The 24,915-nt window shown below is 38.6% G+C and overlaps 2 protein-coding genes across 3 annotated transcripts in view; one reads left to right on the forward strand and one right to left on the reverse strand.

Moving 5' to 3' along the window:
* LOC131973899 (pre-B-cell leukemia transcription factor 1-like) overlaps nt 1–24,915 on the reverse strand; it is a 27,367-nt gene continuing 2,452 nt past the window's right edge. The window contains exons 2-9 of one of the 2 annotated variants that reach the window (XM_059336029.1): nt 15,329–15,522; nt 14,005–14,078; nt 3,282–3,526; nt 2,221–2,411; nt 1,952–2,087; nt 1,704–1,860; nt 850–936; nt 1–526 (exon numbers count right to left, since the gene is read on the reverse strand). In XM_059336029.1, the coding sequence (XP_059192012.1) occupies nt 893–936; nt 1,704–1,860; nt 1,952–2,087; nt 2,221–2,411; nt 3,282–3,526; nt 14,005–14,078; nt 15,329–15,504 (1,023 nt within the window). In that variant the 5' untranslated portion in view covers nt 15,505–15,522 and the 3' untranslated portion in view covers nt 1–526; nt 850–892. Of the gene's footprint in view, nt 527–849; nt 937–1,703; nt 1,861–1,951; nt 2,088–2,220; nt 2,412–3,281; nt 3,527–14,004; nt 14,079–15,328; nt 16,273–24,915 lie in introns of those variants that run through there. The other variant, XM_059336037.1, reaches the window with a different exon arrangement.
* Nucleotides 19,681–24,915, forward strand: part of mvb12a (multivesicular body subunit 12A) — an 8,398-nt gene continuing 3,163 nt past the window's right edge. The window contains exons 1-5 of the mRNA XM_059336049.1: nt 19,681–19,818; nt 21,957–22,049; nt 23,456–23,539; nt 23,671–23,770; nt 24,741–24,870. Coding sequence (XP_059192032.1) covers nt 19,681–19,818; nt 21,957–22,049; nt 23,456–23,539; nt 23,671–23,770; nt 24,741–24,870 — 545 coding nt within the window. The remainder of the gene's footprint in view (nt 19,819–21,956; nt 22,050–23,455; nt 23,540–23,670; nt 23,771–24,740; nt 24,871–24,915) is intronic.

A 24,915-nucleotide genomic window follows, 5' to 3' on the forward strand; every position in this document is an offset into this window, starting at 1 on the left:
AGACATAATAAAACCATAGTTCAACATCTAAAAATGACTGCATGCTTTCTTTTTTTTGTCCATTTTTTTCTTATTTTAATTCTTTGAAATAAAACTATTAATCCACACCTGGTCCAAGGCCACATACAAACCTTCATACAGCGTATAGTTCACTGTAGGCAAGGCAGTACACTAAAAAAGTTCTTTTCATCATTTATTTATCTAAAAAAAATGAAAAATGTTGTGAGAAATAGTAAAAAGAAACAAAAAATAGGTGTCAACACATTCGTTAAGTGGAGTGGTTAAAAAAAAAACGTGGCAGAGATGTTAGAAACGGATCAGCACCACAAAGCAAAATGAAAAAAAAATTGCAGAGTTTTGGTAATGCTCTGTTTGTGGCTCGGCTGGAGGTCAGTCTACAGGCTGGGTTGTATTATTCTGAGGAGCAGGATGGGGAGGGAAGGTGGAGCAACAGCTGGAGGTGGTCCCTGGTGCTCTGGGCGAGATGGGAGGACGAATCACCACTGTCCTGTCAGCCGTCATCACCCTACAGAGACAGACACAGACAAAACTTTCAGCAACTTATACAATTTCTTGCTAAGTATATTACTTACTAACACCTTCACAAACACCAGAAAAACACCCACATCCATCCTGTCGATATAAACTAAAAAGTCAATACCTTGACTTAAATTTTCGTGTGAACGTTTCCTTTAAAGCAGTGCAGCATTACGTAAAGGAACTACATCAACGGGATCTCCAAAACGTGTCACAGTACACCACATACTAACACAGGGAAAGGCTGTTACCATGACTACTCATTTATAGAGTGTGTAACTATAGCAACAGTGTGTAACCATGGCTACTCACATGGACACAGACGGGAGGGAGGACACTTCCTCGGGGCCGGTCCTCACAATCTCCCGTCAGGAGTGTAACACGAGGCCGGGTATCCTCCTGTTACAGGGACACTCATTTTAATACTTCAGGTCTATGAGTGAAGCCAATGCAGAAGTGCATGCAGGTTTAAGTGACCTTAGCCCTGCATTTTCTCTAATGGCCAGCAGGGGGCGACTCCAGTGGTTGCAAAAAGAATTACAGTTGCATAGTCCAAGAGAAAATGACCCTACTTCTCACTTGATTTATTACCTCAGTTAACATTTTCCTAATGAGTTTATGGTCTCAATCATTAGTTTCAAGTTTCTCCATTACAGCATGTTTATTTTGAAAAAAAAAAAAAAACTAATTTAGAGTGAGATAGGCGATAAAGCATGCTTTAGAGCAAGACTACCTTATGTTTGACAGGTGCACTGTGTGCTTTCTTCTTAGAACTTTGACTTTTGACCCTTTCACAGTGTGTTTTCAGTTCATCAAAGTTAATTTGTGACATTTTGGTTGCTTTAAAATGCCTTGTTCAGTTGGACTAAAAGGACAAAGGAGTTGCTTTTAAATTTTTTCCAGGATTCTTTCAAGACTTCAAATTAGCATCCCAATTAATTGTACAGTTGACGTGAATTATAGATGCACCTTGCTAGCCTAGCTAGCGCTAGCATTAACTGGTAACTGGCTACCTCCTCTCATGCAAATATTTAATTCTGGCTCAAAAAAAAGGTGGTAACAGCCAAAAAGTTAAAGTCACAGTTAAAGAGAGAGATGAAGAGATAAAGTTATCTTCTCTTTTTTTTAAACACATAAGGTGAAAATTAAGTTTGTATTCTGTGTACCAGAGTTTGGTGTGGCTGGTGAGTTGGCCTGGCTTGCCAGTGAAGATACACTGGCAGCATCCACAGCTGTCTTCACAGCATACCGGTTAGCTTCCTCCTGCAACTTTGCAACGTTCCTCTTATACCGAATCCTTTTGTTTCCAAACCAGTTGGCCACCTGAGAGAGTTAGAAAGGGAAACACAAAGTCAAAAGTAATCCAGGAAATTCAACTGGCTTCAAAGTCTCTTCTTATCTTTGACGTCCTGACCTGAGAAACGGTGATGGAGCACTTCCTGGCCAGGTCCTCCTTGGCTTCCTCACTGGGGTAAGGGTTTGCCAGATGGGAGTAAAAATATGTGTTCAAAATCTCTGCCGCCTGCTTGCTGAAGTTTCTTCGTTTCCGCCTGTCAGGAAAAAGGCGATTACAATTATCAGCTGTCAGCAAATACTTTTCTTCACAATGTTGGAAGTACACCATCACACACTGGAAGGCCTAAGATCGGAGAAGGCAGGATAATAAACAAGTGCAAAACCCACCTGGCATCCAGGAACCTGGAGCGGAGGATCATGACAGCTTCACATGTGCTCTGCTTTAACTGCAACTGGATCGTGTTGAACTTGCGGTGGATGACTCCGACCATTCGCTCTATCTCTTTAGGTGAGATGGGCCGCGTACGGGACTGTTCCCTCAGCAGGTTCATCACGTGGTCGGTGAATTCATTGCATGCCTGTTTGATAGGAGGGGTGAGGAGGTCAGGTATGAAGGTCAGAGAAATGGACAAGAAATGGTAAACTGATCATGTGGGCTGGTAAGCTTATAGGAGTCTCTTTACTCCTCACAGGTGTTAATTTCATGCATAGGAATTCATAATCGTTATCGTGCATTGGAAATACGTCAAGTATCACACCAATAAATCCTGTGGAATTGAATTGAAACTGGGTTAAGTGGGGTTAAGTGCCTTTGTTAAGTGTGTGTGCGTGTGTGTGTGTGCGCACAGGATGTCGACTCGATCTTCAGAGTACAAAAAGATAAAATTTAAATAAATAAGTTGGAGATAAAGAAACTAGAGAATGATGTAGGTATATGTTTCACCACAGCAGAAGGTCGTGGTTTAGACTGCATTTAATGTGTGTTTTGTGTACACAGCTATTACAAAATTAATGAATAAAGGACTACTTTTGCATACCTTTCTTAAATTATACATGTTGAGCTTTCAAATAAAAGGGTTCCCTATGAAACAAAAGTTGCATGAATTTAAGAAAAGGATGAAGAACTGAAATAGGTGGGTAAATACGTGTGTGTGTGTGTGTGTGTGTGTGTGCGTGCGTGTGCACGTGTGTGTGTGTGTGCGCGTGCAGAAGAAGAAATTAGTCATGACTTTCTAAAGAAAGTCCCTATTAGAAAATACTATTTTTGATGATCTTGGGTACTAATAAAGAAATGTTCAACTTTGTAATACTTGCTTTATGTAATTATTTTTTAATGTAACAATACAACTTTTTCTTCAATTATTATTATTATGATATTTCACAGTAGCTTGGTCCAGCTCTCCCTTTCCTTTTATAAAATGACTATAAAGCCTGTAATAATATCCCACCTGTTGGTATTTCTCCAGTTCAGCGTGGTACATCTGTCGTATCTGAGCGAGCTTCTCTTTGTACTCGCTGTGCTCCTGGTTTCCCTCATCAAGCGCTCCTCTTGCTGCCGCAGCAACCACCGCCGCCGCTGCAGAGGCCCCGCCCCTCTCCGGACCTGCAACCCCCTCTGCTAACAGCATGTTGTCCAGGCGCATGATCTGAGGGTCTTGACTGTCATCTTCTTGCACGCTTCGGATGTTCAGGGCTGTGGAGACAGATAGAAACAGTTACACATCAGATGTAGGGCTGGGCGATATGGACCAAAAATCATATCCCGATATATTTAGGCTGAATATCGATATACGATATCTATCCCGATATTTTTATTGCAAAGTGAGAGTAAATGTTCAGTCAAAGTCAAAGCCAAATATGACACGTCACAAGTAGTTTTAATGAAACCCTTTATTTAAGTGAACATAAATACTGTATAACAACAGGAGTACCTTTTTATTTTCAAATCAAAGCTCTATAAAGTGCAATATAAAAAATATATATTAAAAAATATATATCTTAAATAAAATTAGCCTATGAAATAAAATAGGCCAATCTTTTTCTGAAATAAATATATTTATATGAGAAAAGAATAACGAACATTACAAAAGAACTGAATATGACAAACCCTAGTAAGGCAGCATTTCTATATAAAGAAAGAAAAAAATTGAACTATATCGACATATGCGATATGTTCCAATTCCATATCACATTTAAAAATATATCGATATATCTTTTATATCGCCCAGCCCTAATCAGATGTTTTACTTAAGTTGTATTGATTTTTTGTTGTTGTTGTTTTTTTTGCTTTGAGGGGTTTTTCCAGACACCCCCAGCCCATTGAAAACTATTTCCGTTTCAATAAACTAAGAGTACAATGTTGTATAATGTGTGTTTAATAGATGGAGCATTTTTATAACAGTGTTGGTTATCAGTGGCATTGAGAATAGAATGAACTCAATATCAGAGACACTGAGGGAATATGGGAAGCAGTTGTTTTTCCTGCTTATGTAACAGAAATGTTTACTTAGAATTTCTGGCTCAGCTACGTAGAACTAGAAAAACAGGAAGCACCCTGCACGTGCATCAGTTACATGCAAACTACATCACATCAGTAGACGTGAGGCTCACAACCTGCTGGCATTCAGTCAAACTTCTGAGCTCCTTTCAAACATGTAATTCCCTCCAAGCAGCACCCTGTCTCAGCATGTCATCTGATAATATTAGCAGCTTCTTTGAAGTTTTTACCTCACTGTTTTTTAATTGTTTCAATGGATAAACGAGATGTAAAGCAGCATAATCTGTAACAGTTTTTGGCGCAACAATAAATTGTGTACAACTTTGTGTATGTACAGGCTTCCCTTCACAGCCAGCAGAGAGCACTATCTCACAATGTAAGACCCACAAACATATTTCCACACTGTATTTACACTTTTATTTTGTTCCTTACATTTTTCCTGAATTGTCCTATCAATAGAATGACCCCAAAAACAAACTTGAAACCTCCTTTTCCATAAAAATATAATTTATTTGCTTGGCGCTCAAGAAACAAGTCACAGTTTTTAATCCCATATGGCCTGGACACTTGGCTTGGCAACAACAGCAGGCTAATGGCCACTAAGCAACTACAACAAGCTTTTAACAGGTTTATTTAATACTGATGCCTCTGTATGACCCTCATAAACAAGAAAGACTCTCAGTGAGAAGATTGGTCATTTCTGCATATTCAATCTTAATGCCCATCACCAGGGGGGTGTTCCATCAACGCAGCTAATGAAATCGGGGCTTAATTGAAAAAGCCTGGTTAAAATTAACATTAACTTTCACTTAAGCCGTTCCACTAACGCAATTCAGCCGTGTCTAGTCAACGTTAACTCAAACCAGGCTATACAAGCCAGCATTATGCAAAAGCACGGAGTATATTAGCAGCCCAGATCAGTCGATCATGGAACAGCGGGGAACAGCCAATAAGATGTTGAAAAAAAAAGAAGTGAAAAGCAGAGCAGCATTTATCTCGGCTGCCATTAACAGAGCCAGAGAGATGGCATGGCAAAAAATGATGAGAAATGCAAACTTAATTGTTGTTTTATTTGTAGTTGTTAATAAAGTAACATTTAGACCACTGACTGGTTATACAATCAGTATGCCGCAAGTGAAAACCTAATAATGTCCCAAACATTATTAGGTTGTATCTTCATTCTACAGATTGTGTATTACCATACACCTTGCTGCAGGCACAACTGGAACAACTACTGCAGCAAGCAATGATGAAATTGAGATAAGAAACTAGAGAATGATGTTAGTATACATTTTACCCCAGCAGAAGGTCATGGCTTAGACTGTATTTAATCTGTGTTTTTTCTTCACAGCTTTTACAAAAGTAATGAATAAAGGACTACTACAAAACTTTTGCATACCTTTCTTAAATTATACATGTTGAGTTTTCAAATAAAGGGTTTCACTCTAAAACAAAAGTTGCATGAATTTAAAAAAGGATGAACTGAAATAGGTGTGTAAATTCTTCTGTGTGTGTGTGTGTGTGTGTGTGTGTGTGTGAGTCAGTCAGCGATGTATTTTCTATACAGGCCGGTCAGAAACGATCAAAAAGACACACTGTTGCATACGCCGTTTGTTAGCCGCAAGCTAAAATTAGCGAACAATCAAAGTTGTGTTATTCCCAAAAAGCTAAACTGTACAGTGTTAGTAATACTACAGGTGTTAAGTGTATAATTTGGGTTATAATGTTTGTTTTATGCCATCTGTGCATCTGCAGCCTCAACCAGAGGAAAAAACTCCCATCACACACAAACGACAGGTTCACGAACATCACTCTGATCAAACATACCTTCTTGTCACTTAACACATGTAGCTTTCAAAATAAGAGCACATTTAAGTGTAAACAGAATCTACCACAGACTTTACAAGAAGACAGTTAAAATATGATGCCTTAAATAAAAAATACAAGAAAACAAATATTCCTTTACAACAATTCCTACATGTTTACAATCAGGCAGGCAAACTCATTTTAAGATCAGTGTATATGATGGAATAGTGGCATCAGAATGTGCAAGAGGCCACAAAATTTGGGATTTTACGGCAAGCCTGACAGCAGCAACTCCTCCTGTAGCCAGAGCTTAATCTGATCGCTCCACCACTCCACACTCAGTGTGTTTACATGCACAGTTTAATCAAGCTATACTTAAAAATTCGATTTTGGTGTCTAATCGGACTTCTGTCCTTGTCTCAGTTTACATGCAAAAGAGAAAATGAAATAACTGAAGGGAATGTGTTCTACTCCTCAACACTAGGTGGCGATATGCGTTGTTTCAGCGGGTTAAAACGGCCCCCTTTCTGGTTGACCTATTACGTCAAAATAAACAAGTGGAGGAAGGTGGGAAACTGGCATTTTCAAGAACAAGAACAACAAGATGGATGGTGATTTTGAACCATCACTCCTGACCTGCTACTGCGACCAGCTTTCTTGGCTGTTTTTGTTCCAGGGTCATACACAAGTGCCAGGTGGAGCCTGCGGAACATGTGCACATGTGTTGTCTTGTCATATATGCCAGAGAAAATCCTATTCTAATCACATTTTCTGGGCGTCTTAATCAGAGTTGGAGAACTCCAACATTAGTTGGACTAACACGTTTACATGCACTTCAGTTGTCCAGTTATAGTCGGATTAAGGAAATAATTTGTTTTTTTCAGGTGTCATATAAACGTACTGACTGATCCAGATATGACCAGCCAAACAAGGTGGTGATGAAGATGATCTTCCAGATGGTCCAGAATGACCGATACTCTGACTTCCGTAGAAAGTTCCACTGTGTGTCGATGGCCGGTGGACAGACAGAAGCTGCAGCAAAGCAGCCGGACCTGTCTGCAGCTACACAACCTGAAGTCCACAGACCATTTTCTGGGAGCCAACACCAATCTCTGCTGATGGAGGGCCAAGCTGTATTCCTGGGCCTACTGGAGGGCAGGGAGGCACAGGAGAACCAGAACCAGGACTGAGCAGGGCACAATATCAGACCCTGCTGAAGTAAACTGAGAGGTTTTCTTAATGAAGTCTGTCAACTGCAGATCTTTTTGACACAAAGCAGTGGTGCTCATGGAAACACTGCCGCTTTTGTCCACAGGGGGCACCAAAATCAACACAAAATGAAAGTTCCAAATAGTAACTTTAAGGTGATAATGATAGTGATACATTACGACAATCTTCAAAAGAAATTTAAGTTTCCCCCCTAAAATCAAATATACAGCATAAACGGCATAGCTGAAAGCATTGACTAACAGCCTGGGAGATGCTGACGATGTAAATACTGGATGACAGAAGAAACCTCAGTGAGCTTTGTTTTTTGGAGGCAGTGGGGGGATCATGTCTTACGCTAAGTGGTGTTTGTACACTGCGGCAACTGGAATAAGAGAGAGAAAAAGGAGCGGCACAGGAGCAGAAAAACACAGACACCAAAAAACACTGCCAGGACGGATGTTTACATAAACAAAATCAGTAGCTGTTTCTATAATGATGCCAGCTTTCCCTGGCATCCCCGTGCCCAAAGAAAAACAGCCACACATACACAAGCATCCATGCACACACACATACCCACACACACAGCTGTTAATTAACGCCAGCTCTTAAGGAGCGACTAAAGACCCAGTGAAAAATTAAAGCTCATTTGGGAGGTCATTAATTTGCACAGTTATGCAAATTAGGTGGCAATAACAAGGTAGTTCCAGAGATCACATTCATAATCCTGCAACGAGGGCAATGACAGCCTCTGCATCTGGCGCACACACACACACACACACACACACGCGCACGCACACACACACACACACACACACACACGCCCTAAGTCCTAACAAGCGGTGATGGCCTCCGATTTTGCCAATCTATCCGACACACTAATGATTTTTTTAACCAAATTATAGTACAGTAACACTGTTAATATGTGAAATATAAATGTACCATAACATCCCATCACACACTGATGTACCAAAATACATATAACACAACAACTCTCAGTATGGACAAAGAGAGATAATTACCAAGTCAAAGAAGCGCTTCTCTACATCCACATCTCTAAGCCTTTGTCCCTCCTACCCTAACTGATCGGATAAGTCAGATGTTTTCAGCCTACAATTTTCTGAGATAAACTCTTGTAAAATTCCATATCAAGGAGAAATTGTGAGGAAAATTAGAGTTGGAAAAAAAGGGGTTTGAAAGACGACAAAAAAACACAACAAAAACCACCAAGATCAAAAAGGGAAATTCATTTAGTGGAACAATAAAATATACATTCAATTTAATAGATGTATTAAGAGGATTTTCCTTTGTCCACCCCCATATATATATATATATATACCCATTTAAGACACAGTAAATATTGGAGTACCCCCTCTGTATAATGCAATTAAATTTAACAGCACCAAGCTACAGCCAATAAACTGACCATTTAGTTGAGTAGTTTAGTTTTAAATGGTTTCAACAAAAACATAACTTTCACGAAGGATTTATTACAGGACTGTTGTGACTGCTTCAGTTTTCGTTGGGTGTACTTAATAAACTGGCCACTGAGGAGGTTTTCACGCCTGTAGTTTGATTCCTCTGTTCCCAATAATTGTGTGAACTCGGAGCATTTTCCTCTCTATCTTGTTAATTTTCACACAGAAGAAAAACTCAATTGAACCAAAATGCATCGCATCAAACCAGATGAATGCGTTCACTTCGTCCATTGGTCCGATGTGTCTGGGGCTGGAGCATGCCAGCAAACACAAGATGAAGAACCAGTGTTCTGGACTAGTCAATGTTGCTCTGATAGAAACATTAGCTGTATTTCCATCAACACATTTTGATGTGCATTTTGAAGATTCACATGAGAAAAGTTTGATGGAAACACCAAAATTTAAAAGAACAACTTTCAAAACTGCGCATGAATTTTGAAGCCCACAGACCTTTTTTCTGGGAGCCAACACCGACACCCCGCTAATAGAGGGCAAGGGAGAACCAGAATGGAGCAGGCACAATGTCAGTAAAATGAGAGGTTTTCTCAAGGGAGTCTGTCAGGTGCAGATCATTTTGCAGATCACCAAAATTTGAAAAAAAAACTTTCAAAAATGTGCATAAATGTTTTTACGCTCACTTGAGATGATTTTTGTCTTTTAATAAAAATAGTTAATGTGCGAAACCAGAGATGGAAATGTTTTTACAAATAACTTCTGACATAGTGAACATTTTAGTCAAATGACGGTTGAGCTGTTTCCACTCTGCCAGTCATGATGAGCTGACATGAAACAACAATTATTATTTGCCCAATTGAATCTAATTCCTGAAGGCATATTTTCTGTCATGGGTGGCCAAAGTTGTCTGATTAGCCGTTTTCTTTCTTCCTTAATCTCTTCCTCTACTACGGTTTACTAATGGATTAGCCTACAGCAATACATTACACTGCCATCTCTGGACAAAAGTACAGCTTTGTTTATACGATCTAAACCAGTTGATCGAAACGTCCTTTATTCACATTTACTTTAATGAGATATTTCAAAATTTTGCTTCAAAATTCAATTCAACTTTAATGGAAACACGGCTATTGATATGCAATACTATGGCAGCTGTTATTACTATGCAACCGGCTACAGTGCATCCCTGGGTGGCTGGGTTATGATTGAGGTTGGATGACATTTCCACCACAAACGAAACCAAACCAAAGACTTTAGCCCCTTTCATAGTAAGGTCCCACAAATGTCCCGCTATATTACCAGAAAGATCTGGGCTCGCTTTTCGCCTTAGGGCGTTCATAGTGATCCCACAAAGGCGTGATATTCGTACCCTTTCATAATGCAGTCTGGTGTCGCGGAATAAGGTGGGAGGAGATGATAGTCAGAGCAGCAGCAGTGCTGCGCAGTAGCGCAGAGCTAATGGGCTACACAGTTAGCTTTGTATGTATGTATATGATGCAGCAGGATGTGCACAGTTACCGATGCCGGTTTGTTTACAATAAGATGTGGATGCTGTGCAGTTAGTGACGGCGGCCGCAGTTGTTGAGCAGCTGAACAGTGATTCGATGACTGTCGGACCAAGTGGGAGGTGTGTGTTAGACGTCACACGCAACGTCAAATATCCCGCTTCGCCCCGTTGGCCCGTTCATAGTGGTCACGCTTCCAACAGTCCCACCAATTTTCTGCCTCTGTAACTACCTCTGGAGGTGGAAAACTGGTGGGATCATTTGATCCTGGCATCCCACTTCAGGGCGTTCAAAGTGGAGGGCGAGACGTTACAGAGCCGTAAATGTCCCGGCATGAAACAGCACTATGAAAGGGGCTTTTGTTTGTAACCAAATGGTCTCTGTCTGATTATTTGGTCCACATTTGAATGTGATTGTTGTGTTCACACCTGCCCAAACGATCCGCACCAAAGAGGGGAATGATCCAGGGTTTGATTCAACCGAACTAAATGCGGCAGGTATGAAAACACAGAGTGTATAGGAAATGAGCAAAGCAAGAAAGACAACAACAGAGTGGATGAGAGATAAGAAAAAACAACTAGACTATACTAAAAGGGGGCAGTGTCTCATTAATGCTAATTACTTAATAATTAGTCCAGAGTTTGGGCCAGCCTCCCAGATTGCCCAGTGACTCTGTTGCGTGTACAAACACTTACTCATTCTCACACACTCACTCAGTGCACAGGGTAAAGAGTAGAGGTGCAGTCCATGACATCTTGTGGAACAGAGCGAATAAATCCAGCTTTGTGACCCCAGTTTGGGCTGTGGGTGGTAAACTGTCCCCCACTGAGAATCTGTTTGTAGTCAAGGCTGACAGGACTCAGGGGTCTGGAGATTATCAACTGTCTGCCAATCCATGAAACACAACCATTACTGCCTCTCCCTCCAACTCATCCATCAATCTGTCCCTCACTCGCTCTTGTCATTTCTTCTGTTTGCTTACTTTGCTTCTTTCCTATTTTGTGCGCTGTACTTCCCAGAAAATAGGGATGATAAAAATAGAGAGTTGAATTGGGAATAGCATGACGAAGGAGTCAGGAATGAGGTAAAAATATATGATATCGGAGAAGTGGACAGATATATCCAGAGGAGAATGCAGGGAGCCTATATCCTAAGAAAACAGCAGTGCTTTGGACTAGCACTGTCATATGAGGAGTTATTTTTAATGGTTCTAACTTGGGACAGGGAGGAAGAGAACAAGACACTGACAGCAGAAAGAGAGAGGCAGCTCCAGCTCGGTCAAGACAAAGAGAGTGATGAATTATATTTATATTTCTTATAACTTCTGCAGTAATCTAGATATGGAGACCAAGAAAACCACACAGATTGTTCAGAGCAATGTTTCTGTAAGCATTTTCATCAGCTATTGATCATAATGCATTTTGTGGTATTAGTATCACAAATGCTATGTGTGAATCAAGATATTGACATAATAATAGGTATATATTTACACTGTATGTGTCAAAACTTCCTAGATGTTGATGTTGATATGGTGAAAATGATGATCTTGAAATCATTATTTTCTTGCTCACTTTATTAGAAGGAAATGCAATAATATAACACGAAAATATGTTTAAAGGAAAAGGTTCAAAATATTGCTTTATATTTGTTTCTCAAACGAGATGGATAGATGGGTCAAAAAAACACATTTTCTGACCCAGGAGACTGCTGTTGTGTCCCTGTAAAAAAAACCAATAGTCAACACTAACTATTTAACTCAAATAGTTTAGTTTGTCCAAACAATAATCATATGTTTAAAACTGTACGTATGTGACAAGTTGGGAATTTGAATAGAGCTTTAAGTGACACATGAAACGCTTAAAAGTCTAGACAAGGCATGGGAAATGTCCTTAAAAATGGTTTGCTATTTATACGAATTAGATCACGTGGAAATGTACTGTGTGTGTTAGTCCACCTCTGAAAATAGTACCCAACAAATGTACTATTTACTTCTGTTTGGGTGACAAAAACCTACAGTGTCCAGCTGTTTAAGGAATTTACTCAACTATTTTTTAATGAAACTATACATTTGGCAACTTATTTTAAAGATTGATGTTTTTAGCAGGAACAGATGGGCTCTGGGGCAATCAGAAAGTAATGACACTGGATTTGATATTTGGATTTGATATAAAATAGGGCTGGGCGATATAAAAGATATATCAATATATTTTTAAATGTGATATGGAATTGGACCATACATCACATACATCAATATAGTTCAAAATTGCACTGTGATACTTGCTACAGGCATACTGCGACTTTTATTTAAGATCTTTTTTTATTTAAATGTGCACTTTATGGAGCTTTGATTTTTTTAAAAAGGCACTCCTGTTGTTATACACTATTTATGTTCTCTTAAATAAACAGTTTCAATAAAACTACTTTTGACATGTCATATTTGGCTTTGACTTTGACTGAACATTTGCTCTCACTTTGCGATAAAAATATGGGGATATCGTATATTGATATTCAGCCTAAATATATCGGAATATAACTTTTGGTCCATATCGCCCAGCCCAAATATAGAATAATACCAGGCTTATCTTCTGATTATTTTTTTTATCAAGAAGATGCTGAGAGCAGTAGCAGTCAATGTTCACACTTTTATAACAAAGCCAAGCACTGACTGAGTAAATAAACTCAGATCAGAGCACATTACCTGTGGTGACTCTTTCACACCGAAGGCAAAGATCACCTATTTCTGAGTCAATGATGTAGTGTGAGAAATACATAACTGAGCTGAAAGGGGCAGCCAAATGCAACCGTGTGACTCATTCTGTAAATCCAGGCTGTTAGAGTGTGAAAAAGCTGAATGACAGTGAGTAGGTGAGACAACATGTTGCCTTGGAAACTCTGTATCCCTCCCGCTGCCAACCACAGGGCTCCCGTTTCCAAGCTAAGTGAATGAAATGAGGTAATAACAAGGGCTGCTGTGTGGCTCACACTTGTCTGTGCTATGTGTGCTGGAGGAGTTTGCCGCTCAAAAGCTGAGTATAGTTGATTACCTCAAAACACAAATTTGGGCTTGATAGTGTTAAAATTCACTGCTGCATTAGAGAAGTGGGATTTAATAGCAGGATTTAATATAAAGGTGTGAAATCCTTGTAACAACCATCTTGTTACTATTCAGTTTATGCTGCTGGGACATACTCCTAATTTTAACAACCCAGACTAGACAATGGCTGCTGTTGCTTTGTTGTTATTACGGCCCACTTGTTTTAGTGCTTTTGGAGGACAGCAACCAGCAGAGGAATGGCTTTATAGAAATGCCATCACAAACTGGAGCTGTAAGAGTGTGACACAAAGTACTAAAGCAAGAGAGGAAGAGAGTGAGACACTACATTTATAAAAAGTAGATGAAAGAGGGCTGGGAAAATGTGGCTAGGCTAATAATATATATATATATATATATATATATATATATATATATATACATATATATATATATATATGTATACTCAAATCTCTCTGTTTACAAACTCTTTCTCAGTCCCAGATGTGTCATCATAACGGTTTCTCCTTAAAAACCCTAATTCTTATATTCTCAATTTGACCTTAAATGATAAAAATACTCTATGTGGACTGTGGGTTTAGCCTCAACTGCAATCATGCATGACCTGACAGAGTAAAAATATGTTTTCCTCCACTGGCTGATGTGAAAAAAAAGCCCAAATGGACAACTTACCTGTCCTTTCTTTGATCTCACACAGGACACTGAAGAGGGCCGGCTTCATTCTGTGGCAGTTTAAAGCATGTTTCCTTTTATGGAAAATGAAAAACAGAGGGACAGTTAATTACACGCCACTCTTTAGTGGATGTAAAAATCATGTAGACACACAGCAAGTCAGCACACTGAACAGACTGCATTCAGATGAGTGAGTGTGCAACCAGACCTGTTCAAGCCTTTGGCTGAAAACAGGCCTGAGCACATCGTTGGCAAATTCACCGGAACTTACTCGCTTTAGTGAAGAAAGACGAGAGAAGAGTACAATCATGCAAAAACTTTCAGCTGGAACGAGGGTGTCCACATGCAATGGGATCACATAATCAATATTGCAAAAATAATGTCACATTGGGTTTTTTTAACAATACAATACTGATACTTTCTATTACATTACTAGATTTATCATTATTATCATGCATACATTACCAAAATGTTGAATATATTGTTAGTTTTCAGTAGGTTGTGGAAGTGCACAAACGTTGTCTTGTTTATTTTGATAATATTTTGATATTTTGAGCTTTACTTATCATGTTTATATTTATTTAAATGTAGATATATTTGTTTATTTTATTTACATTTTTTTTTTTACATTTTTTTTTAAATTAGTTAGTTTTTAGGTTAGGAAAGGAAATCCACTGTTAAAAAAGACAAGTTTTTAAAAAGTTAAATAAATGTCTGATGCTTCCATAGTATTTTAGTCAAACAAAGGTGATCTCAATATTGCCTAAAATAATTATTATTATTTTTGCCATATTCGAGTAGACTTAATTGTGGGTTACCGGGATGAGTGTTATGGTTGAAATGATCACAATGTAAGCATCCAATCATTGTTAACAACAATATTGCAAATTTAAGAAAAAAATCACATACATAACAATACAATTGACTAATGACATAATGAAACCTTAACTGAAACCAAAGTGTTCATATGTACAACTAGTGTTGATCATTTGTGGAATGCTAAGAAGGTAAATATTGAATAATACTGAATTATTACGCAGCCTTGCAGTACTGTGTGGAGTTCGGTGGAGCTCAGCTTTGTACTGAAGGCTGCTGTTAAGGCCTGTGGGGTGAAAGGTGGTGATGCACAGCTGGAGAGGGGGCACAAAAATTCCAGCAGAAATATGTATGTTGGGAGTGTTATTACAGTGTATTACAGTGTGTGGTGCGTGTGCGTATAACCATGCACGCTTTAAGGGGATACTGTGCTGAGGATTTCCCCCTTTGCAGACCCAAATCCAACTCTTAAACATGTTCTGCCTTCTATAAGGCCTTGTGGTATTACCTGGCCTGGGCCTCATCCAGACTCTCATCTGTGATGACCATGATCTGCTGGAGGATGTCACCAATGTCCTGCTGCGGCGGACCGACGATGTGATGTTTCCTTATGTTGTCAGGATCACCTATATCCTCATGAGACAGTCCAATATGACCCAACATCATGCGGGCCTGGTCCTCCATACCTACAATGTGGTGGCTCTTATTGTGGAGGGAGAGGTGGGAGGAGGAGGATCACTATAAAAGGGGTTTCCTTCTCCAACTTAGAAAAACAAGAAAAGTTTCCCATAAAAGAAAAAAAACATGCAGGGCTGAAAAGTGAGTGAGTGAAGTGTTGCCTCAGCTGGAGCTGTCTGCACGTCTTGGTCTTGGAGTAACAAAGGAAAAGAGGCAGAAGTGCAGCAGCCTTAGCGTTTACTTATCTGAAGAACACGATACAAAACTAGGGCTCTAGAAACTGTGGTTCTTCTTTGGCATGAGAGGGCACGGCTCACAAAATACTAGCCCTTAGTAAGATACTGTTGTTTTTATGAGTAGCCTGACGTAGCCTACGTAGGTCTTTTCTTCTGCTGAAAAGACGACCAGGAGGCTCCAGACAATTAACAAAAATGGCTGGTTACAAAACTCATTCCTTTTCTGGGAGGCTGTTCGGCTCTTGTGTGTTAAATAATGGTCTGAACGGTGCTATAGATATATCTAATGACCCGGGAGCACCTTTGATGTCGTCGTCTCCGCCTGCTCTCCTTTTATCCATGAGTCCCGTATACTGCTCGGTAATTAAAAGTGAGAACCGACTCGGCCACCTAAAAGACCGTCTAGGAAAGGTATTCCCACGGAACTTTATCTATCAGCTATCTATTCCGTCCAAGTCCCTTTCGGACTGGTTTGTATTCTTAGCTGTTGCTTATTGCTGTTTTTTTCCCCCTGCACGGCCGCTGCTGTCCCACTCCTCCCAGAAATACACCACGGAGCAATGCCCTTCTCTGTCAAAATACACAGGATGAGAGGAGACCACTTCCGCTGCAAGATTTCACACTAATACTTCGGAGTCGTAGGAGCGACGTAAATAAAGAAGAAATCTCTAAAAGGACAAGAAAATGCACGTGGAAATAATAAAGCGGAATACATAAAATAAGAAATCATTAAATAAGAAATATGGAAATATAAATATGAATAGATAAAATATTCAATTCATGCGGTACTGAATGGAATAATACCAACATGTAAAATGATTATTATCAACATTCTGCTTTATTTTCACATTTGTTTTCTTATTTATTTCTGTATTAATTTAAATATTTAAAAAGAAATGTTATTTATTTACTTCAAATACATTACCTTTTTACGTATGTATTCTTATAATTATTCGTTTTATACTTGTTTTAATATTAAAATGTATTTATTGGGGCGTCCCGGTGAGGTCCCTTTGCCGTATGTCTTCCCCTCTGCCTCCTCCTTTCTATCTGTGACTATCTAATAAAGCATTAAAATGCCAAAAAATACTCTTTTTTTTAAAGTATGTATTATTTTATTTATTTCTCTTTATTTTTATTTTATTTCATATAGCAGCCTCCAGAAGACAGGAAGTGAGTGAAGTCGACAGACTTGTCCTGGAGGTAAACGGCAAAATTATTTTGACATCCAATTATTTTGACATCCAAGCCAAACGGAATCAAGTGATCATTACAATTCAAAGAGCTGCAGAATATTGATAAAACCTACTTTTATGGAACATTATTAAGATGTGATGAAGTTTACGTTTACAAAACCAGTTAACCCACACAGACATAAATAAGTTTAGTGCTTTTATTTTGAAAGCAACAGTGACTTAATTCCGGCCTCTTTCTGGTTTTTTCTGGTTCCCTTGACGCAGCTCTCCATCAGTGTGTCGGTGGGCTCCGGGGAATGATGCAGTTTGATTTGAAACCGCGAGGAGGCCACTTCACCATGGAAACACTGTTGTTGTTGTTGTTGATGATGATGATACCGTTACTAATATTAATGCGTGTGTGTGTGTGTGTGTGTGTGTGTGTGTGTGTGTGTGTGTGTGTGTGTGTGTTTGTGTGTGTGTGTGTGTGATCAAGATATATAGTGTTTTTTTTCTGGGGTTGAGACTGCAGTGTGTGTAAATGTGTATATGTGTTTATGTGTGTGTGTGTGTGTGCGCACATGATCTAAATGCATGTGTGTCTCCTGCTGTCACTCCAGACAGGAGGCTGTCTTGATAGAAAAGATGAATGAATCCCCCCAGCATAGTAGGAAGTACCAGAGCGTCTGAACCTGCTCTCTCACTCAGTCTATCACTCTCATATTTACTACCACTCACACACCAGCAGCTGCCTGCGCTCCCAGCAGGCAGACACACAGATGTGCAGGCATCCAGACACGCACAGACGCACTCATGGACAATTTGCCTCTTCTCCCTTTAGTTTTATTCCCAGCAGATTACAGCTGGCTCCTTCTCATTAATTAGCCAATCAGCCAATAAAGCTAAATGCCCGGAATAAACACTGATTTCTATTTTTACTGAGTGGAACAGTCCATCCGCTCCGGCCCTCCCCGCTACTACCACCCCCTGTGGTCTGGTCTGCATGTTGCCATGCCAACAGGGACCTGAGCACCTCTGGATGCTCCAATCGAGTGTCTTTTTCTCTATTTCACACACACACGCGCACACACACACACACACACACACACACACACACACACACACACACATTAGAGCTGATTAAGAAGGGTGTCTGTGTCTCTTATGAGAGTATATTATCTGTAGCTATAAAGGGGCCTAATTTCTAATGTGTGTGCCTAAGTGTTGCATAGTGGAAATTATAAACAAAGATCCAGAGTGGCTTCTTTTTCTATTTGGGTATGGTTTACTTGCATTATTTGGTCTCAGTGACAAAATGTAAACATCCCAGAATCATTTACCTTTGGAGGACTTTACGTGGATTTAGCCAAACTGCTGCCACTGTGTGTGTGTTTACATTAAAACAGCACTGTAGTTTCAACCTATTTTTTTATTGTCACTAAGAAAAGATGAAATTAAACAATGTGTTTTTGTCTTCCCTTTCCTTTCTGTGCCTGGTTCCTGCTGGATACGATAATCTTTTTATTTCATTTCTATAAAAAAATGTTTATGTAGGCCTAATTTCATTTAAAAAAAGCTAAAACTACTGAGTCAGAAATAGTGCATTTGTTCTATTTTCATCACATTTATTTCAGTAACTATAATGGCACCAGAACGGTTTAAGCCAGACTGATTGAAAGCACTCTACAGTGCCCATGTTTATATTAATGAATGAACATGTCAGCCAGATAAATTGTGTCTCACTGACATGTTTTAATCATTTTTGAACAACAAAGAGAATCATCAGGATTCAGCCACAGCTAAAGCTGGGTCGATTTTTTTGGTTTTGGTCTTTGTCGTCAGTAAGAAAAATATGTTATCCTTACACCAGAATTGTGTGTATTTTTTATAACCAGTCTTGCCTCACATCTTGTCCTTGCCCCTTTAAAATCCCACTGTTCCCTGCATTTCATCCCTTCTTTATCTCGCATACATTCCCAGTTACCCGCCTCCTGTCACCCTGTTTCATTATCCTCCCCTCACTTTCTCCTCTCCTCCACCTCAGTCTGCCCCGCTCACCCTCATTTTCATGTAAATGAGAATCGATCCTTCTCTAAGCACCCCTCTGTCCACACCTAGTTATATCTGCAGTAGCCTATGTGTTTGTGAACGAGCTAAAAGAAAAAGGTTAAATATTTATTTCTGTAGCCTATTTGTTATTAGGTTACATGAACAATACACATCTCTGAGAACCACAGAATATAAAATATAGCCGTTTATGCACTCAGTTAGCAATTATATGGTGTTAAACTGGAGAACACACAAGGCTATTCATTTATTTATTAAATCCTTTCCTTTTTATTTATTTAGGCCTATTTATTTTTTACATTTCCTTATTTTAGAAATCACATTAACAGTTTGTAACCTGCACACACCAATCTGGTCATACCAGGAGTACATATACAAAACAAAAAATATAAAAAATAAATAAATATTAAAGAAACTGTGATGATATTTTAACAGTCCATATAAAAATTCCCTTCTTATTTTAGGGCCTCTTATCGCGGTGCCATATTGAGGAAGTTCTTGATAATGAATAAATAAATAACTGAATAGGCGAAAATAAATGAATAAATAAATCAAAATGTGGAGTCTGCACATCCCGTCTTGTGAATGTGGGGTTTTTCCGATAATAAATAACAGATTGTTTCTCTGGCTGTTGTAATGCTGCCATCTTGCGTTCGTTCAGGCACGAGTCTGCATTTAAGGGTGACGTACTGCCCCGTGGTGTGATGGGAGTTGTAGTCAGTATGGATTCATTACTTCCTGCTTTGACGAGGAAGACTAAGAAATTCCGGCTGTTAACGAAAAAGTTGTTTGCCTGCCAAACTGTTTCACCTCGAAGAGACAGAAGTGGATACAGAGACAGAGTAAGTGTGTGTTTTATACTATATTATTACTCGACTGACGAAACAAAAGCAGTTAAACTTGAACTTTGAACAAGAAGCAGCGAAGTTTTGTCAGAGGAACAGTCGCTTCTATTGTAAGGTAAGCTCGGCTTGTCATCACTGGAAAAACTCACTCCATATCGGTCTTAATTAACACTGTACTCAGGTTTTCTTTCTAAAACTCTATCACATCACATGTGAGTTTGTTAGGAAAGATCAGTGTGATAACGCGAAGTTACTGCTAAAGCTATTAAACTGTCAAAGCTCAGCTGGGATTGATTTAATCTACCTGTAGCTACCTGGTATAGATTTTCCACCCTGATACCAAAATAGACACAATAACAACAAGTATTACGTAAGTAAGTAACTGAGTAAATACGTATGTAAGTAAATAAGTAAGTAAGTAAAGCTCCCAAAAGTCTGTCCTCACTTTACATTTCACACAAGTTAACTCTATGGAGTCTGGGGCTATTTTGTCAATTTTTGAGTAATCCTGTCATAATCCTGCCTGTATACACCAATTAAAAAATGTTTAAATGCCATGTTGGTGTATTTTTTCAGTACAACCTCACCCATATGACCTAAAAATAATGTTTTTTATTCTGACTTACTGGATCAATATTTTGAACCAAAAAGAAACAAAGAAAAACCAACATAAATGTGATCTTGTGATTTGTCTCCAGTTTTACTTGGTATATCATCATCAAACTGAAACTGGCCTCATGGAGTTTACATCCAGAACTTTAGAGGTAAATTTACAGTAGGGCCCCACGCTGCTTTGTTTTCTAGTCTGGATGTGATGAAGAAGTCATGCTTTGGTGCTTTTGGTGACTCCAGAGGGTTAAATTCAGTAGTTTTTGGCATTTGAATATTTTGTTAATTTAAAAATCACCATTCATACTTACAGACTTTGGTTTGATCCTATGTTTGATTTTGTGAAAACTGATGGCATTTGTCAGTTTTGGGGCATTTATAATTAAGTCAAATGGAACTGCTTGTTTAGCAGGATGAAGCTTTTATGAATTGGTTAAGAGTAGCTACCTGTTTATTTGAAAGAGCCACAAACAACCCACTGCTCCAGCAACTGCTTGTACAATCATAGACTGTATATAGATAGTCCAATATGATAGCATTCTATGAGACAGCTTAGTGTGCCTACAATCACATATTTTGCCATACTGTTTATGCTGTGGTACCTTTAATGTCCCTGGATTTCATTTTTAATTATTGTGGGCATTGTTACAAATCAATAATCTGAAATCCCTTAGATTGTTATATGATTTTTTTGTAGTACTTTGATTTGTCCAAGGTTTATTTTAAAGAAAATGTATCATTACATTTTAATGCCTGTTACATCTAAAGGTACATTTGTTTGGACAAATAAAATGATAACAACAAAAAACCTCATAAGAGTTTAATTTTAGAGCTAATACCATAGCTATTTTCCATGGTTTTCTTGACATTGATTTTGGTTATTATCAAGAAAACCATGGACAATGACTAGATGTCAGCTCAAAAATGAATCTCTTACTAGATATTTTTGCCCAAACAAATGTACCTTTAGTTGTACCAGGCATTAAAATGAACAAGAAATTGAAGAAAACAATGGTCTAATATTTTTTTCCATGACTGTAAACCCATACATTCTACCAAAATAGGGGTGCTTGCTAAAATAAACTTAAAATCTAAAAACATTTCATGAAGAATGAGAAATGCAGAACTTCTCCCACGATGAACTGCCATTTCCCTGCAGTAGTTTGGGACAAATTCTTTCTCTGAATAGTTTCTTTCTGTCCTTGACCATGTTGAGATAACATGACTGTTTAGACTCAATAGGATCTTTCTGTCCCAGACAATGTAGCTGAAGAAAAACATAAATTCTTAGACTGAATTGGAGCCTGTTCACCTTTTATGAGCCATTGACACAGCAAGTTGGTTAACGATGCCAATCAGTCCCAGAAAATGCATATGCTACTTCCTTTGGTAATGAGAAGACTGACAAGATTTTAAATTTATAGATTTATGGTTTATGTTTGCTTTCACCATTAAAAGACACACATTTATATTATAGCCCTGTGCCTTCCTTGTTTACTGAACTTTTTTATTTTTCTCTTTCTCAGATGTCTTTGATGGAACATAGTCCGGTAGTCCGGCCAGTTACCGCAGTGGCGTGGACCTCCAACAGCAGCACCTGCCCCAAAGATTTCACTCTGGTGCTTATACTTATTAAACTAGAACAAAGGTTTATTTAATTGTCCATATTAGAACAGTGTGTCCAATGAAGGGACAATGTAACATTATTTAGAAGGAAAAAAAACAGTGACCTCTAACAGTTTGAGTGTTGTGAGAACAAAATTAAATCCCCCCTTCATTAGTCACTGGCAACCTAAAAGACCCACCCAGGTCTTGAAATGAAAGAAAACTTAGTGGTTCACTCTTTCCTCAGCCTCAGTGAGTATGAGAGCAGCTGTGTTTGTAGGTTGGTCGCAGTGAGTTGAAAGCCATCATTAGATTGTTTCTAAGAGAAAGAATATTACAGTATTCTTGTCTGCTTGTACCAAAGGTGTGTACAGTATTTTTCAATGAAATGAAAGGGGCTCAACCTCCAGCAACAGAGGTAATTTAGCTGTTGCTGGGAATGTTAAGTGGGACAGTTTGAGTGTTTTGATGAGCTGTAAACTTGACCTTTAGGAAAAAAGTGGTTGTTTAAAAGAAACGTCTATGTACTGTAAACTACCTTCTGGGGGTAAGAGGATGTTGTGTAACTACTGAGTTTGTAAAGGTCTTCTGCAGGGAGACTCAACCTGTCATACTCAGGCTCCACTTGCAAAATGACCAGTGCCAGGGGCCAGGAAATAAACATTAACAATATTTATCAGATAAATGAATACATATTAAAATGTCCATAATTAATCTTCCTTTGAAAATATCTCTTCTTAATAACTAATTAACTAAATTAACTTGGGACAAGGATTGGCACTAGGCCTATACTGCAGATAAATCAGATATTTTACTGCAGGTCAGGTGTTTGCAGGGGTGGTTTTCTACGATTTGAAGACATTCAGGCTTCACCAGGACTTTTGCCTGGGGGTTTGGAAGATCCTCTTTTGATGCTTTTTGAAAAAAAAAAATATATATATATTTTTTATAAACAAGCTATTTTAATGCTCTGGCATATTTGTACTTTCAGAGTACAAACAGTATTCCCAGTGTTAATCAATATATTATCATTATGATTTTCTGTATGTGTTTGACATGAACACTATAATGAAAAGCTTTATGGTATCCATTTGTTCTGAATCCAACACTTACTTGTGTCAATTTGTCTTCAAGTGGATCAAACACATTTATTTTTTCCTTTATAATAACTGCATGAAAATGTAGTGCTGAAATTGACTGCAGTAGATGAGAAAAGTGTCTCACTAAAGAGACCCTGAAGAAGAATAATTAAGCGAGCTGTCACCAATTAGGAAAAAGCCCAGATTTAAAGCTACCACTAACATCACCCACTCTCTTTATTGCCATATAACTTGTCTGTTTTTCCTTCAACCATCAGTGTGTCAGTGTTTGTGATGTCAGATGAAGTATATCTAAATGTGTCTCTTCTGTCCCTCTGCAGATCAGCATCACAGAAGACGGAGCAGCAGCGAACTTTACGCGTAGCTTTGCAATGAAGTCTGGATATTACCTCTGTTACAGCAAGGTAACAGAGATCAGATACACTTCCATATGTTTAAAATGATAACATAATAATCATATTACGTTGTGTAATTGCATTATCACAAAACATCACGCATCTTTCCAACCAGCCCTTTATTCACTGTCTCTCTAAAGGACTTGGCTGGTGGTATGGTGGTGTCAGACATTCAGCTTATTACAGACAAGGACTCTATTCCTCATGGTTACTGCTATATAGCAGAGCACCTCGAAGCAAGTGAGTGCATACACACTTAACCTTGACCTCATCCTAATCTTGACCTTAAAGGGAACATACGGTCATTATATATATCATATAATGATATATTTGTTATCAAGAAAACCGTGGAAAATGTCTAGATATCGGCTAAATTAAACTCTTATGAGCTATTTTTATTGTTATCATTATATTTGTCCAAACAAATGTACCTTTTGTTGTACCAGGATTTAAAATGAATAAGAAATTGAAGAAAGAGGGTGTTCTAATAATTTTTTCCATGACTGTATTATGCTCTTTTTCAGGTCCATATTTGTATTTTGGGCATCTACCAACACATTTTCTTACTCTAATGTTAAAAAAACATTTTATTTTTTATTTTTCTTATACTGTCCATGGCTGCTGCACCCCTATTCGCCCTCTGTCTGAGGCGCTCTGTTGTAGTGCCTGTCTCTTTAAGTATAGTGACACTTTCTATCGTGAGAAATTACGGATAAAAATTGTAAACTAAAAACTACACGGGTTCCGGCATGACAGTGATCCGAAAAAAATGGCGAAATTAACAGTAACTGCACTGCGCCTGGAGCAGAAGACCATATATAGAAATATGTCAAGTTAGCGTCAGAAATCCTGTAAAATTATAGAGAATTCTAAGAACTATAACAAACCTGATGTTTTTGCCTACAGGGATTACTTTTTCATATGTTTTTTTATACGACTGGGCAAAATGTCCTCACAATGCTCAAATGTCCTCACTACAATGGTTGAATGTTAACATTGGTCCTCACAATGAAAGCTATACAAGCCCCCCCCCCCCACCCCCCCCCCCACCCCCACACACACACACACACACACCTGTTTACACATTTGTTTGTATATTATTTGATTCATTTCTGATACTTGATGTCTTATTGACTCAATGCTGATTTACTTTGCAGTTTGGTGGACATTATCCGTATGTGTGTGTGTGTGTGTGTTTGTGTGTGTCCAGAGGCATCTGTTTGGAAGAAGAAACGGGTGTGTGTTCGCGTCGTCCCAGTGGGCAGTGTGGACACAGCTGTGTTGGATGTCAAAGTGACAGCCAAAAGCAAAATGATGTTGCAGCACTACACATATGTGGGGTTGGTAGCATTCACATATCCAAACATTTGACTTGCACCTGTTTT

The sequence above is a fragment of the Centropristis striata genome, chromosome 1, assembly GCF_030273125.1.
Source record: "Centropristis striata isolate RG_2023a ecotype Rhode Island chromosome 1, C.striata_1.0, whole genome shotgun sequence".
Lineage (NCBI taxonomy): Eukaryota > Metazoa > Chordata > Actinopteri > Perciformes > Serranidae > Centropristis > Centropristis striata.